This window comes from Perca flavescens, chromosome 11 (assembly GCF_004354835.1).
Source record: "Perca flavescens isolate YP-PL-M2 chromosome 11, PFLA_1.0, whole genome shotgun sequence".
NCBI classification, from domain to species: Eukaryota; Metazoa; Chordata; class Actinopteri; order Perciformes; family Percidae; genus Perca; species Perca flavescens.
Window position 1 is genome coordinate 1,643,009 of NC_041341.1, and position 14,650 is coordinate 1,657,658.

Here is a 14,650-nt window from a genome sequence, read left to right on the forward strand (position 1 = left end):
ACAACACCTGGTTGTGCCGCCAGGTTTAACGACCTTAAATGATACTGGTCTTGCAGCCCACCAGGATGTTTGAGTGCAGCTGGTGTCTGGTTGCAGAGTGGCGTATGGGGTCTTCTATGTACCACTGGTTAAGGTTTTTGGGGGTATGGCAGCACATCATAGATAGTATTTTATTATCTTTTATTGTTTAAACTGGTCATGTTATTTTTAAAAAGGGGGACCAGAGGGTGTGTGCCAATTACAGGGGTATCACACTTCTCAGCCTCCCTGGTAAAGTCTACTCCAAGGTGCTGGAAAGGAGGGTTCGGCCGATAGTCGAACCTCGGATTGAGGAGGAACAATGCGGATTCCGTCCTGGTCGTGTAACAACGGACCAGCTCTTCACTCTCGCAAGGATCCTGGAGGGAGCCTGGGAGTATGCCCAACCGGTCTACATGGGTTTTGTGGATTTGGAGAAGGCGTATGACCGGGTCCCCCGGGAGATACTGTGGGAGGTGCTGCGGGAGTATGGGGTGAGGGGGTCTCTACTCAGGGCCATCCAATCTCTGTACAACCAAAGTGAGAGCTGTGTCCGGGTTCTCGGCAGTAAGTCGGACTCGTTTCAGGTGAGGGTTGGCCTCCACCAGGGCTGCGCTTTGTCACCAATCCTGTTTGTAATATTTATGGACAGGATATCAAAGCGTAGTCGGGGTGGGAAGGGGTTGCAGTTCGGTGGGCTGGGGATCTCATCGCTGCTCTTTGCAGATGATGTGGTCCTGATGGCATCATCGGCCTGTGACCTTCAGCACTCACTGGATCGGTTCGCAACCGAGTGTGAAGCGGTTGGGATGAAGATCAGCACCTCTAAATCGGAGGCCATGGTTCTCAGCAGGAAACCGATGGAATGCCTTCTCCAGGTAGGGAATGAGTCCTTACCCCAAGTGAAGGAGTTTAAGTACCTTGGGGTTTTGTTCGCGAGTGAGGGGACAATGGAGCGGAAGATTGGTCGAAAAATCGGCGCAGCGGGTGCGGTATTACATTCAATCTATCGCACCGTTGTGACGAAAAGAGAGCTGAGCCAGAAGGCAAAGCTCTCGATCTACCGGTCCTTTTTCGTTCCTACCCTCAGCTATGGTCATGAAGGCTGGGTCATGACCGAAAGAACGAGATCCAGGGTACAAGCGGCCGAAATGGGTTTCCTCAGGAGGGTGGCTGGCGTCTCCCTTAGAGATAGAGTGAGAAGCTCAGTCATCCGTGAGGAGCTCAGAGTAGAGCCGCTGCTCCTTCGCGTCGAAAGGAGCCAGTTGAGGTGGTTCGGGCATCTGGTAAGGATGCCCCCTGGGCGCCTCCCTAGGGAGGTGTTCCAGGCACGTCCAGCTGGGAGGAGGCCTCGGGGAAGACCCAGGACTAGGTGGAGGGATTATAGCTCCAACCTGGCCTGGGAACGCCTCGGGATCCCCCAGTCGGAGCTGGTTAATGTTGCTCGGGAAAGGGAAGTTTGGGGTCCCCTGCTGGAGCTGCTCCCCCCGCCACCCGACACCGGATAAGCAGACGAAGATGGATGGGTGGATGTTATTTCTAATCTATTGATTTGTGTACACGGACACGATTATCTCGTTTTTTTCGTGGTGGTCAGCACGAAATGGGAAGCATCAAGAACAGGAAAGGAGCATGCGAGCCTACGGTTGGGTTAAAAGAAGAATCGGTTGGGATCAGGAAAAGAAGAGCAGGTTTAGGTTAAAGAAAAGAAGAACCAATTGGGATTACGAATGGAAGAATCGGATAGCAAACGCTACTTGTGTGAAATGAGCCCCGGTCACTGGGGGATGCAAGACAACAATGGACCGTTGGGTTAAGGAAAAGACGAACGGGGAAAGCAAACGTGTCTCGCAGTAAACCACACAACAACAGACGGAGAAAGGAACCGGTCACACACGGACGGTAGTGTTTAGGAAAAGAACAACGGGGAAATTTAACGTCACACGCGAGACAAGAGCCCCAGTCTCCAGCGTCAAAGTCCTGTGTTGTTTGACCCATCCACCACCCCAACCAACCTCCTTGCGCAGATTTTCAGCTTTAAATACTATTCGCTATTATTGTCGTGCTGTGATCACGAAAAATGCTTCCTATTAAAATACATTAATTTAAAATGTGTGCTCTCCACCACGAAAAAAAAACGACATAATTATTTCCGTGTACACGAATCAATAGATTAAATAACATGACCATTTCACGAACTGCCTTGAGACTGGGTTGTTTTTACAGGCTGATAGTCACAACGAATTCCCAGCCCTGCTCAGGAAAACAAAGGAAAAAGAGGAGGAAAATCAAGAGAAGATCCATACCTCCAAGGACGGCTGTGTGCTTTGGGTGGGAAATTACAATACTATCAAAAAGTCCAAGAATACAAACAGTTCCATGAATCCAAAATCAATTCTAAGGCTGTTAGAAACCTCACAGTGCTGGTTTTCTTGTATGTCACGAGGTATAATCAACAAATAGTGCTAATAATAAAAATATATCACAGCAAAAATAATATAATATAATATCTTTTTTAGGGCCAGGACTCGATTAAAAAAATTTATCTAATTAATTACAGGCTTTGTAATTAATTAATCGAAATTAATCTCATTTTAATTGCATAAATATTCTACCTGAGAAGAGTGAGAAGTAATTTTTTTTTTCACATGTATTTTTAGTATACCATTGAATAATGACTGAATACATAAGCTTAAGCAACACAATATTGTTTATTTTTGTTCAACCAAGTCCAGCAGACCAGTGCAATTTTTGCTATTAAGTGTAGCAATAGCATATTTAGAAATATAGTACATTTCAGAAATTCAGGTAGCCTATAGGTAGGTAGACCTTCTGTAAACTATGTTTTTTTAAGTACATTCAGACTTAGTTACCCTGGTCCTTAAACCAGTCATCTGGTGGAGTGTAGGTTGGGTGTGGGTCCTTGTACTCGGAGTCGGGCTAACGTCCACGCTAGCTGCTAAATGTTTTGCGTCAAGGTGATACTTGAGGCTCGATGTGCTGCGGTGATATGAGAATTCCTTGTTGCATAGCATGCACACAACCATGCTCTATCGACGCTTCCATCCGTTAGTTTTTTATAACAAAATGTCCCATCCACGGAGCCAACCAAAGCGGTCTCGTCAGCTTCTTCGTTCATGTTCACTGTGGTTTGTTGTTGTCTGAAGCATTGACATATATAAAAGGTCTGAAGCATTGACATATATAAAAGGTCTGAAGCATTGACATATATAAAAGGTCTGAAGCCATGTACGCTAGTTGGTGCTCCAGTATAAAGTCTGTAATTAATTAATCTTAATTAACGCGTTAAAGTCCCGGCTCTAATCTTTTTATAATTATTCTTTTTCCTCAATGAAAAAAAACATTACACTACTAAGCCCTTACGTACTTTATATTGCCAAATCAGGTTACATGCTGCCAGTCCAACATGCAGCCACTCCGACATGGTTCTATTCCGACATGCTGCTATTCCCTAACCCTAACCCTAATGGAAACAAAAATTGTTGGAGTGGTGGGACGTTTGAAAACAATGGAAGTGCCGCCACACCAACAAACATCAATGTCGGAATGGGGGTATGTTGGAATGGATGGCGGAACCTGCCAAATCAGACACTAACAACAAGACTCACAGTGATATGCACTCATGTTCTAGGCTCTTGCATTTAAGGCTGTTGATTTGAACATCTTAGAATTTCATCTGAAGAAAGAGAAAATATGGTACTGTTAAAAAGTCAACAATGGTAACATTTAATTTTACTACAGAAACAAACAAAACTTCAGTTCAAGTGATTATATGATAAAATCAAAAATAAGGTGTTGTATCTCTAAATGTCAGTGAAAAAAGTATTTGACATCACACTGTTGACGCTAACAATGCTTTTTATGTTTAGGTCAATTAGAAACAAATCCTTAAATAATTTGCAAGAATCTTTGCATTATTATCATGTTGTAAATAGTGTAAAACAGTGGATATATTAGTATAATTTGTCTCCATTGAACAATCTCTTCAGGTGTTTAAAAATGTCATTCATTTTCAGTCCATATATGATCGGATTAAAAAGAGGATGATACAAAATCATTTGTAATGACATAATTAAATAAACAGTTTTGGAAAAATCTGTTTCCAGTCGAGCTAGAAGTACATCATATGCACTCAAACAGGAGAAGTTAATCAGAACCAACAGGTGGGGTAAGCAGGTCTGTGCAGCTTTTCTCCTGACTTCTCTATTACTTCGATAGGTTATTATAAGTATCCTGGTGTATGTAAAAAGTATGAAGAGTACAGGAAGAGGTACAGCAATTACAAACACAATCAAGCCATATACATTCAGCACTGTTGAACTCACACAGTGAAGTTTCTGAATAGTGCTATTGCAAATGATCCCTTTTAAAATGAAGTAACAGAGCTTTTTATTTGCAATTAGTAATGGTCCCACGGAAAACTGACAAGCAGGGAGAATCCAAGCTAAAATCAGGAAAACATAAACAGTTTTTGTTCTCATGATAGTTGAATATTGCAGAGGTTTACATATAGACACATATCTGTCATAGGCCATTACTGACAACAGGAAGAATTCTGAAATGGCTAGAGTGTAATAGATATACCATTGAAAGAGACAGGCGGAATAAGATATGATCTGTTTTTCAGATAAAAAGTCAATCAAAAGCTTTGGATAGATAGCAGTGCTGTAAAGAACAGAATTGATTAACAAAGCTGCAATAAAAATGTACATAGGCTCATGGAGGGCTTTGTTAATCACTATGATGCCCACAATAGTGGAATTACTGCAAAGAATTAGAATATATGCTGTAAACATGATCACAAAATAAAGATATCTGTATTTCTGCAACTCCACATGACCATCAAAAGTTATATATGTTCCATTTAATTCATTATCCATTATGATTGTCTAAAACAAAATGTTAATGAATGAAACATGTAAATTACTAGAAGTCTCATATAACCTGATATTATCTCATTTAATGATCAGTACCTGACCTTGATACGCACTGGTTTGGCCCGGCAAACACAGAACTGGATCTGTGACCTGTTTGAGTTTTTTATCAGACTGCATCCACCTCCACGGATCTCATTAACCTCTCCAAAGGGAAAGCTACTAACACGTAAACAGCTTAATACTCTGGAGGCCTGAACTCGTGTTGTTAGCCTTTGTTTGCTCAGATTACATGACTCTGTCATATTAAAAATTGCACTCTTAAGCCCTGTTTGGATCAAAGATTTTCGACATGATGAGTTGAAACCTGCAACTATTTGCAACGCACCAGTCTGCAATGTTCTGAAACCTGCGAATTTACACCAATACGACATGACGAGACAGTGTATCATCTTCATAGCAACGACTCTTTGTAATTTTGTTCTAACTTCTGACTTAAAGACTTCTTTGTAGCTGGATATATCATTTGTTGCATCTGAATATGAATGGGGCTAACGTTAGTGATAGTGGGATCCTTACTACAGCTGCATTTCTAGTGATAAAATGGAGAAAACGTTTTATTTCTCTAACTCACTGCTGTGTTCTAACGCCACTGGCTCTCTTAAGTCACTCTCTAGCTAGCATCACTGTGCTCGTGGGCGCTCGTTGTTGAAAGAATTGACGTCCTGTGGGATTGCGGAACAAACAAGACGGAGAAGTTAAATCAAGTTGAGTCTGTTTATTCCCACTTTTATCCGCAGCTTACAGCTGCAGGTTACACTTTCAGGTGACACAGCTGTAGGAGCCAAATTGAGCTTTGGGTTCATTTTATGTTCTTTCTTCTGAATAGTAGTGAGTAGTGAAACCGGGGGACTATTGAAGAAGTGAAATGAGAAAAAAATACATTGAAAAAAGGACATTGAAAACGTGACTGGAAGCTAACTATAATTTGAACATTGTCTTTGCTTGTGAAATTGTTTGCTTAATTCAGCTTAAGTTAAAAGCTAGTGTCAGTAAAGTAGTGTTATATACATTAGGTTGATTGCTATAACTGTTAAATTGATACTATTATTGGAAAGAGGAGTTTGTTTAAGCTATGTAAGATAAGGAAGACATTTAAGTTTGTATTTGTCTACAGCTGAGGTCTAAGTGATTTAAGAGATGGCGCATTAATCTTTATTTTACCTGGTAAGCTTCCTAAACAAGACGGAAAATATGTGTATTCAGTTATGGGTTTGGCCGCTACATGTCGCTGTAGACCACAAGACATTGCACTGCACTGCTGTGTTTCAGTAAAAGCAAACTAAAATTAATAATTAAAATTGTGATAACAGTAACTGTTTAACCAAACTTTTTGCTTTTTTTTAACTGAAGTGATTTTCTCAGTACTTACCATTTTTGTTCTTGAACTGAAAGATTATCTGTGTGTTAGTGAGTGCTAGAATATTAGATGCATTGGTGTTTTACCAACAAGTTTCTAAATGTTAACAGTAATCACATCTCTGCATTAGTTGGATATTGCAGAGGTTTACATATTTACACATATCTGTCATTGGCCATGACTGCCAACAGGAACATTTCTGAAGAGGCTAGAGTGTAATGTATAAACCACTAAAAGAGACAGGCTGACTAAGATATAATTTGTTTTTCAGATAAAAAGTCAATCAAAATCTTCGGATAGATCGCAGTGCTGAAAAGAACAAAGTTTATTAACAAAGCTACAATGAAAATGTACATAGGCTCATGGAGGGCTTTGTGATGATGAATCCTCCGTGCACACTACACAGAGGTGTCAAAAGTATTCACATTCATTACTCAAGTAGAAGTATAGATACTAGGGTTTGAAAAGACTTTTGTAGAAGTTGAAGTATCAACTCAAGCTTTTTACTTAAGTAAAAGTGTAAAAGTACTGCTTTCAAAACTACTTAAAGTATAAAAGTAAAAGTAATGTAAGGCAGAGATCTTCAACAGGGGGTCCTCAGAGTCATTGCAGGGGGGCCTCCAAATTACTGTACATTTTTGAGTCTTTAAAAAAAATAAAAATAAAATGCCTTAACATAATTCCAACATAGTATTAGCAAATATAAATTCCCACTGATGATAGGCTTACTGGCCTATAGGTAAGGTAGTCACTAAGATATCAGCCCACAGATACAGTTAATCCTAGATTTACTGTGCCACATATGTAACATTAAAATATGATTTATAAAATCATGCCAACAATTAATATTTTAATAGCTTATGAAAAAACGTACGTAAGGAAGCTTTAGGTTACCCTAACAGTTATTGTAGGCCCAGTTTAATATGCAACTTAATTTCATACAATATGTAGGGGGTCCCTGCTACATCTTACTTTAAGTTAAGGGGTCCTTGGCTTAAAAAACGTCCAAGACCCCTGATGTAAGGGGGGGGAAATGCCATTAAGGACAACTGCTTAACTCTAAAACGCGGGGACAAAATCATATGACTATAATAATGTTACAGTATATTAAAATCATACCTGCAAACTCAGAAGGGCTGAAAAGGGTGACACGTAGGCTACATCTCTTCTGTGTTTTTCAGACAACGGCAGCTACAGTCTGGTGTCAGACTCCTCTCCAGTGAAATATAGACACACTTTTACACCGTTAAGCTCTCAGCATTTTATCATGTTTACTCCATCTTCTAGCTAACGCTAGGCTAAACTGCTTCCAACTGCAGTGTTGACTAGCGTCCCGTGCGGCGATGTTCAGTTCCCTCTAACGTCCGTTTTCGGAGCATCGCGCAGGCACCTAAGGCACCGAAATCCGTGTTGCTATTCGGTCCGGTAGATAACGGTCGTTAAGGCACCGGTGTCGTATTAGCACCGGGTCTGTACAGGTGTTATGGATCGCGTACAAACCAATAGGTTGTCAGAATAGCTTATACTTCTTATCCAACCACAATCAAATTCACTGTCTCCAGATGGAACGATTTGGATAGGTTTTTTTGTGTGTGTTTTTTTGAACTATGACTGACGAGCTGGAATGAAAACAAGCCGAACTGAAATATGAGTAACGAGGCTATTTTTAAAATGTAGGGAGTAGAAAGTACAGATAATTGCGTGAAAATGTAAGGAGTAGAAGTAAAAAGTATGCTGTAAAATAATTACTCCAGTAAAGTATAGATACCCAAAATTTCTACTTAAGTAAGGTAACGAAGTATTTGTACTTCGTTACTTGACACCTCTGACACTACAGTTAGTCATGGTGCTCCACAAGGCTCTGTGCTTGGCCCAATTCTATTCACCTTAAATTTGCTTCCTCTTGGCAATGGTCTTAAAAAAAAATCCCTAAAGTTCCACTATTATGCAGATGATACCAATTATACCCTGTCAATCAAGCCAGAAGAAACCAATCAGTTAGTTAAACTTCAAGCATACATTAAGGACATACAAACCTAGATTACCTAAAATGTACTGATATTAAACTCAGACAAAATAGAAAGATATTGTACCCCAAACTCCTTCAAAGCTCATTATCTAAAGATAAAGCTACTCTGGAAGGCGTTGCCCTTGCCTCCAGCACCACCGTATGAAATCTCTGAGTTAATTTTGATCAAGGTATATCTTATTTCTTTATTTCAGACCCAGGGGGATCCATATCACAATAAAAACACACAGAGTAAAAAAAAATAAAATACAAAACCTTCCACAATGTTCAGTGTCTAACATACAGACATGTCCGCCAATGGTTCCACTGGAGTCTGGAAGCAAATATTATAGAACTGCATACAGGGTTAGCCAAAACAGCGATTACGTTGTTTTCTGACTCAGATACACTACATATAAATCTATACATCAGATTACGTAAAACATCAGAGCAGGTAGGTACCCCAACACTGACAAACATATGGCTTGCACTGGAGCTTCTATCTATTGATTTGTGTACACGGACACGATTATCTCGTTTTTTTCGTGGTGGTCAGCACGAAATGGGAAGCATCAAGAACAGGAAAGGAGCTTGCGAGGCTACGGTTGGGTTAAAAGAAGAATCGGTTGGGATCAGGAAAGAAGAGCATGTTTGGGTTAAGGAAAAGAAGAACCAGTTGGGATTACGAATAGAAGAATCGGATAGCAAACGCTACTTGTGTGAAATGAGCCCCGGTCACTGGGGGATGCAAGACAACAATGGACCGTTGGGTTGAGGAAAAGACGAACGGGGAAAGCAAACGTGTCTCGCAGTAAACCACACAACAACAGACGGGGAAAGGAACCGGTCACACGCGGACGGTAGTGTTTAGGAAAAGAACAACAGGGAAATTTAACGTCACACGCGGGACAAGATCCCCAGTCTCCAGCGTCAAAGTCCTGTGTTGTTTGACCCATCCACCACCCCAACCAATCTCCTTGCGCAGATTTTCAGCTTTAAATACTATTCGTTATCATTGTCGTGCTGTGATCACGAAAAATGCTTCCCATTAAAATATATTAATTAAAAATGTGTGCTCTCCACCACGAAAAAAAACGACATAATTGTGTCCGTGTACACGAATCAATAGATTAAATAACATGACCATTTCATGAACTGCCCTGAGACTGGGTTGTTTTTACAGGCTGACAGTCATAACGAATTCCCAGCCCTGCTCAGGACAACAAAGGAAAAAGAGGAGGAAAATCAAGAGAAGATCCATACCTCCAAGGACGGCTGTGTGCTTTGGGTGGGAAATTACAATACTATCAAAAAGTCCAAGAATACAAACAGTTCCATGAATCCAAAATCAATTCTGCAGTTCATGATTTACCCAACTAAGGCTGTTAGAAACCTCACAGTGCTGGTTTTCTTGTATGTCACGAGGTATATATATATTATATATACATATTCTTTCTTCTGAATAGTAGTGAGTATGTGTGTGTTTGTGGATGAGTGAGTATATATGGCCACAGGTCTGTCTACACCCACCTAGAGGACGGTTGGGACGCTGAAGGTGGAGCCGAAGGGGAAAGGCTTAAAAGACAGGAAGCCACAGCAGTGGGTGTGGCCTGAGAGGGAAACAGTGTTTTGACCGTGTGGTGGTGTGCCGTGTGGTGCCATGACGTGACAAGCCGTTTTGCTACCATATAAGAGACTGCCTTAGTTTGACTTTTTGGTTTATTTTACCTTTAATTTTTGTTTATGTAACATTCTATCTACATCAAGAATAATAAATGGTCATTGAATCGACTACATCAAGTTCTACTCCTCATCTTTTACTGCACTTAGTAACCATGTGGAGGAGCGGCGCACGATGCCCAGGCATTCAATGTTTGCAAACTCCTCCCTGGCAATTGCAAGCTTAGCTGAATCGAGGCGCCCATCACGGCATAGACTGGGAAAACAGTGGTAGTAATATGGTGCTCTACCCCATGCTTGGCCACAGCTGCTGAAAACGTGGGTGTGGGAAGGTCAGGGAACTCTGCAAGGAGGCGTTGTTACACATCCCCTGCAGCGAGCATGTTAGACAGGCCGAGTGACTCTGCCCCTCCCAGGATGCATGGGTATGTAGCAAAAGAGACGGCATCAATTAAGTGGCAGTTTGTAACATCCACAAGCAGCCTAAATGCACACAGAATATCTGCACCCAGGAGGGGAACAGATACACCAGCCATAACAAAGTCCCAGCCGAAACCACCACCCGCCGAAACACACCTCCACAAACCTGGTGCCATAGGTCTGTGCAGGCGTGCCGTAAGTGGCGTCCATCGGAGGGCCATGTCCCCTGGCCATCGTGTCCACAGCTGACGCAGGAATGATGCTACGCTGGGCGCCTGAATTGACAAGCAGCCGCCGGCCCGACAAAAAGTCCTTAATAAACAAAAGCTTGCTGTCCCCGCCAGTGCTCACTGCTGCTATTGAGCACCGGCTTTGGCATTTCCCCTGCAGAGAAACTGCATGGTGGACAGCACTGCTTGGCCTTGGCTCCAAACCTGTTGTGGTAATAGCACAGTCCATTGTCCCATTGGTGAAGAGCAGCCATTGCAGCCGCGGTGCCTAACGTGTCCTCCAAAGGTGGAGGGAAAGTCTGTGCAGGAAGCAGCACAAGCATAAACTGCTGCTGGTTTGCGAGGAAAATCCTGTCCTCCTCAACAACTAACCCACGGTAATCCTTGGTGGATGAGAGGGGAGAGCTGGCCAAAGCAGTGCGCACAGGAGCCAGGAGCTGTCGTAGAAAAACGTGTGAAAAGGAAAGCCGGGTTTGAAGAGCCCAAAACAGCTAACATCCTCTCCATCAGCGATGACGAAATTCAAACTGTAAATATATTATAGTTATGCCGGCAGCCGGCCGCGGAGCCCCGGTAGTGAAGTAATCCACAAAGGGTGACTTTGCCCTGGGTATGGAGCCCAGCTGGCTGCCGCTTTCTCGTCAGACTGTGTGGAGCTCCTAAAGTCCAACATGTCTTACCAAAATTGCATGTAGCCATCAATTTTTGTAAAACGGCCCATATTTGAGCTTTATATAGTTGATTTCTCGCATAAAAAAAGTCTCAGAAGTGAATTTGGTAACGAAACATTGCAGTGTCTGGAAAATGAGACCTCCTGTCTCGTCTCTAATGTTGGTGTATGGGGATTCACTCAACCAATCAGCGTGAAGCTCATCTAAATATTCATGAGCATACCATATTTGGAAGAAAAGCTCTTGTTACAAATAGGGCCAAAACACAGGGATGCATAAGGGCCAATAAAATATCAATACCAGGCCATTTTCACCCCAACCAATGTTACATACCCCATTAGGGGACCTTAAGGAACAGTGTGAAATACCCTATATAATCATTCTATCACCCCTTTAAAATGATCTTCTTTGATAAAGCATATCAGTAGTTAGTAGGGCTTTGACTTTTGCCCAAAAATTATTACTAAAATTACTAAATTTATTAATATTAATATTCAAATATATTTGAATATTTATTAATACTATTTTGACCATTAAATGCCTTCAGTAAGACCTATATTGGTATCAAACTTAAGTTTAAAAAAAATTAAAAGTCAGACCCTGGATTAAACACAAACACTATGCTTTCGACAGGAAATTCTGTTTAAATATTCAAATGATATTCGATTAACGAAGATTGGAGTCAAAGCCCTAGCAGTTAGCCATGAAACAGCCCTTATTTTCTGTATACTGCTATAGGTTTAGACTGCAAGGGAACTTCTTATGGCACACTGTGCTTCTCTCTTACTCTATCTTAATAACTTAGCTTCTTCTCCAAAGTCTTTGTGCTTTCTCACCTTGCAGATTGTCTTTGATTGTGGTCGCACCCTAATCGTGGCTGTGGGTTTAAAATACTCTCTACTCTGCATCGCTAAACATCCTCAGAACATTCTTACAATCCAAACGCAAGGCCAAAATTTGCAGGCAGAATGCTAACAAAGACATATATAAATATAGCATTTACAGTGATTTTATTTTGGTCCACTGTGGTCAAATTAATTTAATTTCTGTCTGACAAATGTATGAGTCTTAATGCAGACTTTGGCCCAACAGTTATGCCTTCTTGGCCTTCCTTAATCTTCGATAAAGATACTTTTTCCCTATGGTCTTTGTCACAAATGCAGCTGGTGCAGAATATATACAGTTCCATAAATCCAAAATCAGTTCTGCAGTTCATGATTTACTCAGCTAAGGCTGTTAGAAACCTCACAGTACTTGTTTTCTTGTTTGTCATGAGACAGTCTACAAATAGTGTTAAAAATAATGAAAAAAAAATGTGATAGCAACAATAATAATATTTCTTTTATATTTGTTTATTTTTCCACAATGAAATTAAAAAACATTTTATACTACCAACTCTTTACATACAATATATTGCCAACCATACACAAATCAAAAGTTAAACAGAAAAATCACAAAGGTATGCAGTCTTGCATTCAAGGCTGTTGATTTAAACGTCTTGGAATTTTATCAAAAGACAGAGAAAATATGGTACTGATACAAATTTTAATACTGGTAACAAAGTTGTATTTTACTACAAAAAGAAAAATGAAACATACATACATTCAGCATACATTTTGTGATTACAATATGTTGGATTTTTAAATATCAGCGAAAAAAATATTTAACATGACATTGTTGAAGCTAAAAACACATTTGCTTGTGTTTAAGTCTATTAGAAACAAATCCTTAAATTAAATACCTTCCGAGAATCTGTGCATTATTATTAAGTTATATTGAGTGTACACAGTTGAAAATATTAGTTTAATTTATCTAGCCGGAACAATTTCTTGAGGTGTTTATAAATTTCTTTCATTTTCAGTCCATAAATGATCGGATTAAAAAGAGGATGATACAAAATTATTTGTAAAGACATTATTAAACGTACAGTTTTGGGAACATTTGTTTCCAGTCGAGCTAGAAGTACATCATATGCACTCAAACAGGAGAAGTTAATCAGAACCAACAGGTGGGGTAAACAGGTCTGTGCAGCTTTTCTCCTGACTTCTCTACTACTTCCATAGGTTATTATAAATATCCTGGTGTATGTAAAAAGTATGAAGAGTACAGGGAGAGGTACAGCAATTACAAAAACAATCAAGCCATATACATTCAGCACTGCTGAACTCACACAGTGAAGATTCTGAATTGTGCTGTTGCAAATTATTCCTTTCAAAATAAAGTAACAGAGCTTTTTATTAGCACTTATTAAAGTACTGACTGAGGTTTGGCAAACAGGTAGAATCCAAGCTAGAATCAGGAAAATATTAATAGTTGTTTTCTTCATGATAGTTGGATATTGCAGAGGTTTACATATAGACACATATCTGTCATAGGCCATGGCTGACAACAGGAAGAATTCTGAAATGGCTAAAGTGTAATATATAAACCACTGAAAAATACAGGCTGAATAAGATATGATCTGTTTTTCAGATAAAAAGTCAATTAAAAGCTTTGGATAGATAGCAGTGCTGTAAAGAACAGAGTTGATTAACAAAGCTGCAATGAAAATGTACATAGGCTCATGGAGGGCTTTGTTAATCACTATGATGCCCACAATAGTGGAATTACTGCAAATAATTAGAATATATGCTGTAAACATGATCACAAAATAAAGATATTTGTATTTCTGCACATCCACATGCCCATCAAATGTTATATATGTTGCATTTAATTCATTATCCATTAAGGTTGTCTAAAACAAAATGTTAATGAATAAAACCGTTATATTACAAGAAGTCTCATATAACCTGAGATTGTCTATTAAGTCAATATTACCTGAGCTTGATACACACTGGTGTGGTCCGGCAAACACAGAAATGGGATCTGTGACCTGTTTAAGTCTGTGGTAAGTTTTTTTATCAGACTGCTTTAACCTCCATGGAGCTCATTAATCTCTCCAAAGAAAAAGCTACTGATGTACCACTATGTAAACAACTTGAACAAACTCTGGAGGCTTGGGGTGTCATTTATTAAAATGTGCGTGGGATCCTTACTAGTGTATGTACGCCCCAAAGCCCAAAATGGCGTACGCAAAAAAAAGTCTGATTTATTAAACCGTGTGTACGCACACCTGTAAGAAATGCTCCCTTTATAAATCAGAGATTACCTACTGTACCTACCCTGTACACGCCAATTTTTAACCATAAATAATCAATGCAAAGCACCTCATGAATGTTGATCAGTATATGAATGGCAATGGCAGTTGTTAGACCGAATCATGATGACTGGCGGAGAAAAAACAAAAAACTTATCAGACGTTCAGGAAT

At 40.1% G+C, this 14,650-nt stretch overlaps 2 protein-coding genes across 2 annotated transcripts; both read right to left on the reverse strand.

Moving 5' to 3' along the window:
• Positions 1 to 3,992: 3,992 nt before the first annotated feature.
• On the reverse strand, positions 3,993 to 4,919 carry LOC114564221 (olfactory receptor 6N2-like). The gene has a single exon (XM_028591463.1). It carries the CDS (start codon positions 4,917 to 4,919, stop codon positions 3,993 to 3,995), a length of 927 nt encoding a protein of 308 aa, XP_028447264.1.
• Positions 4,920 to 13,140: 8,221 nt separating this feature from the next.
• Positions 13,141 to 14,067, reverse strand: LOC114564222 (olfactory receptor 6N2-like). Its single transcript, XM_028591464.1, has one exon. It carries the CDS (start codon positions 14,065 to 14,067, stop codon positions 13,141 to 13,143), a length of 927 nt encoding a protein of 308 aa, XP_028447265.1.
• Between the last annotated feature and the right edge of the window lie 583 nt (positions 14,068 to 14,650).

Excerpts from the sequence above, each read along its gene's own strand:
- LOC114564222 (XM_028591464.1), bottom strand. The coding sequence starts at position 14,067 with ATGGATAATGAATTAAATGCAACATATATAACATTTGATGGGCATGTG.
- LOC114564221 (XM_028591463.1), bottom strand. The coding sequence starts at position 4,919 with ATGGATAATGAATTAAATGGAACATATATAACTTTTGATGGTCATGTG.